The following is a 3,911-nucleotide window of genomic DNA, read 5'->3' on the forward strand; positions in this document are numbered from 1 at the left end:
GAGGGACTTTCATATCTTTTCTCTGTTTATAAAGTTAATGCCTGGATTTCCTGCACACTCCTCCTTAGTATGTAACTAGAGGAAAATCCATTACTGAACTGGACTTGAGAAGAAGGGAGCTCATCAGGATAATCCTGCAATCCCCCACCCACTTTCTTTTCCCCAGAGACAGTGAGAAATTGTCCTCTGAAGTGGGAGGTGCTTGCAGGAGCTCCAGTGAGACCTAGTAACTGAGCCTCTCTCTGCAAGATGCTGGATAACCCTGAGATTTGCAGGTGGGAGTTGCTCGAGAAAAATAGATTTCTAGCATCTTCTAACTTCCAGGCTTAGTCCAATGCACTTGGGATGCACAGACAAGACCTCTGCTCCATAAGATCTCACCATGTGATGAAAGGAGACAAGACAAATCATTCAGGTACAAGTGCCCTACGTCATGTAATAGACAAATGTAATAGAGGAATGCTCATTCAAGTGAGTTCAGTTAGGGCTTCAGGAGCTGATCATAAGCCTCCAGAAGCTCTACATTTACTTGCAGCCAACACGAAGAATATGTCACTGACATCAAAATAACTTGTTGCCCACGTGAGGGTCAACAGTCTTGGATTCCATAACCAGGTGAAAATTATCTACTGTATTCCTCATGATGGACAAAATCCTCAGCCAAAGCTGTACAGTTGAAGATATCTCAGACTCCCAGGACTGACTTTCTTAATAACTTGGTGTGAACTGATGACACCAAAGTGCCTTACCAGGTGCACCAGCTGCAAGCACTGTCTTCCTTCCTCGTCCCACCTGTGGGAATCCCTCACATACAGCCAAGTCCTACTGGGGAACTTTGGAAATCCAGGGTGTATGCATAGGGACAAACTCAGCAGAGTGCTGGATCTGGAAGAGGATTAGATCTGAACTCAGGGAGACATAGTTCTGTGTGCATACTGTGATATAAGTGGATCAATATATTTGGCTAGGAAATTTGAAAATTATAGATTTACCATTTTATGGCTACTTTTTTTCCTTTGTCTTCATCTTATTCTAAAAATGTGAGTAATAGGTTAGGATCAGGTACATAAGTGGTATACATACAGGTGAAGTTTTGTCGTCTCCCTGGGCCTCACTTCCCCCTGTGTAGAATTGGGGATTTATCCTAAGTGATGTTGTGAACCTCACCCCTCCCCTAGCATGTCCCACTACTGTTGTGGCTACTTTGTACTGTCTTCAAGATACTGAGTTTATTTGCCACCTCGCATCTGAGTGGTAGTCTCCCTGCTTGTGAGCACTGCAGACTTCGTTGTGTTCTCACAACCTCTTATGGTGGCCCCTTCTATCTACTTGAGTTCTCTGTGGAAAGAGAAGTCAATTGCAGAGAAGAGTCCTGAACTCTGCATTGATGCTCTTTTTTAAAATTAATAATCTTGAAAATTGTGGCAAAATATACATTGCATGATTTTACTTCTTTCACTATCTTTTTTTTTTGAGTTAGAGTCTCACTCTGTCGCCCAGACTGGAGTGCAGTGGCCACTCCCAGCCACTGCAGCCTCAACCTGCTGGGCCCCAGCGATCCTTCTGCCTCAACCTTCCAAGTAGCCAGAATTACAGGCATGCGCTACCACGACCGGCTGATTTTTTGATTTATTGTAGAGATGAGGTCTCGGTGCCCAGATGGGTCTCGAACCCACGGGCTCAGGCAATCCACTCACCTCAGCCTCCCAAAGGCGTGAGATTACAGGCTGAGCCACCGAGCCCGGCTTCTTTCACTATCTTAAATGTGTAATTCAGTGACACTAAGAATATTCACAATAAGATACAACCATGACCAATATCTGCTTTAAAATATTTTTATTATATGAAACAGAAATTCTTTACCATGAAACAATGATCACACAATCTCCTCATCCCTAAACCTACATGTCTGTTAACTTTGAATATCTTATAAAAGTTGAACTTAGCAGTATTGTTCTTTTGTGTCTGGCTTATTTCACGTAGCACTTGTTCTCAATCTTCATCCTTGTTTTGTCATGTATCAGAATTCTGTAGCAACTCTAAGTGGTTATATACATACTGTAATTGACACTGTCATGGAAGAAGTCAAAGGTTTTCACTCCTGTTTCCCATGGCGATTGCCCAGGACACTAACTGACATCGAATGAGAACAATTTGCATAAGACAGCATGTGCTGAGAGTTATAAATTAAGGAATCTGGAAGCTAAAAACAGATGGTTTCCAAACTAATTTCCATTTGGAAACCAACACTGAGGTTGCCAATGGCCAAACTGGCACTGGTGGGACATATTTTTTGACTCTACTCTGGTCCATGGTCCAGGATAATCAGTTCTCATGAAGAAGGAACCATAATTTCTTTATTAGAAATTAAGGCCAACTTGTCCCCATACCATGGACACATGACAGCAGAGGACTTTTCATAAAATCTGTTTCATAGACTGCTTTTTATGAAGGTAAAGAGTCTGCATTTAAGAACATTATTTTTCCCAATCCCAGAAAACTCAGTGAAATTTAGAGGTAGCAGAACTCATGAATTCAGAACTGAGATTCCCACTTTCAGCAATGTCCCCATTCTCAGGATGAAGCTTGCTTTTCGGGGAAACTCAGTCTGAGACATAAATAAGGCATCTGCCTTTTCGGTACTGTCAGGTAGGAAACAATTCTAAAGAAGAGTTTTATGGATCTGAACAGACATTCTTGACATTGCAATGAAAACTGCTGAGAAAGAGTTTACAATAAGAAAGATTTGGAGGAAGATAACATGAGAAATTTATTGGTGACTTCAAAAAGGATTCAAACATTGTACTTTCAGACTAATGCTTTCTCTGGGTAAAACTAGAAAAACCAAGTTAAAAATAAATCTATTTGAAGACATTTTGGAAACCCTGAAGCATTTCAGAGGCACAAGGCCCAGAAAAATGCATCTAATTGCCAAGGGTGGCAAGGCAGTGTTGACTCTCAAGGTCACATGTTCCGAACAGGGAAGAAGCTCTTCCTCACTACCCCAGGTTGCTTCTTGACCTCTCCAGGGATTCCTGAGGAAGGCTGCCTCCACATCCATCCACCTCAGCAGTGTCCTGCAGAGCGCTCTGGAGAACCAGCTTGAGGGACTTCCTATTTTGACGCGGCTTAGAGGAACCCACAAAGAAGTAAATGATGGGGTTGGCGCTGCTGTTAACACAGGACAGGACATCTGAAACCTCAAAAAAACGACAAGTGAATGCATCAAACTTCTGAATCCAGAATACTAAAAACCATTCGATGCCTACAGGCAGGCCACAAAGGAGGAAGACCAGCACTGCCAGCAGGATGGTCACATACAGCCTGGTCAGCTTCATCTTCCGGAGGCTACAGAGAATCCGGAGCAACAGTGCCAGGCTGGACCCAGAAAGAACCACAAATAAAAACAATAGCCAAGAGCCAGAGAGGAAATCAATCGTCTGACACCAACTATGGTCATATATCCCCCCAAATGAAAAGGCACAATAGTACACTTCCAGGATGCTCAGCAGCAGAGACAGTGGCCAGAGTAGGGCACACACAACCGCTGACATGTGTCTTGGGCGGCGGCAGCGGTACCAGATGGGCCACAGGACAGACAGGCAGCGCTCGATGCTGATGGTGCTCAGTATGCTCAGGCCTGCAAGGTAGGGAAAGACAATCACAGGGCTTGATATGCTGTAGATGAAATCAAAGTTGCTAATAAGCTGTAAAAGGGAACGTATCATTTGGCCACAGAGGAAGAGGAAGTCAGCCGCGGCCAGGTTGAGGACGTAGGTGGAGAAGGCGTTCCTGCGCATGCAGAAGCCCAGGAGCCAGAGCACAATCCCGTTTCCTGCCAGCCCCACCAGGGCAATGATGAGCATCAGCAGGATTTCTATCAGGTTCTGCACGTCACAGGCTGGAGAAGG

At 44.2% G+C, this 3,911-nt stretch overlaps 1 protein-coding gene across 1 annotated transcript; it reads right to left on the reverse strand.

Annotated features, from left to right (window-relative positions):
• Window positions 1-2,999: 2,999 nt before the first annotated feature.
• Window positions 3,000-3,899, reverse strand: LOC103254457 (mas-related G-protein coupled receptor member X2-like; the record flags this gene model as incomplete). The annotated part of the gene is made up of 1 exon (XM_008052549.1): window positions 3,000-3,899. A coding segment is annotated over one exon (900 nt), but the record flags the coding sequence as incomplete, so codon positions are not given.
• Window positions 3,900-3,911: the final 12 nt, after the last annotated feature.

The sequence above is a fragment of the Carlito syrichta genome, unplaced genomic scaffold, assembly GCF_000164805.1.
Source record: "Carlito syrichta isolate Samal-C Ts95f unplaced genomic scaffold, Tarsius_syrichta-2.0.1 Scaffold280807, whole genome shotgun sequence".
Lineage (NCBI taxonomy): Eukaryota > Metazoa > Chordata > Mammalia > Primates > Tarsiidae > Carlito > Carlito syrichta.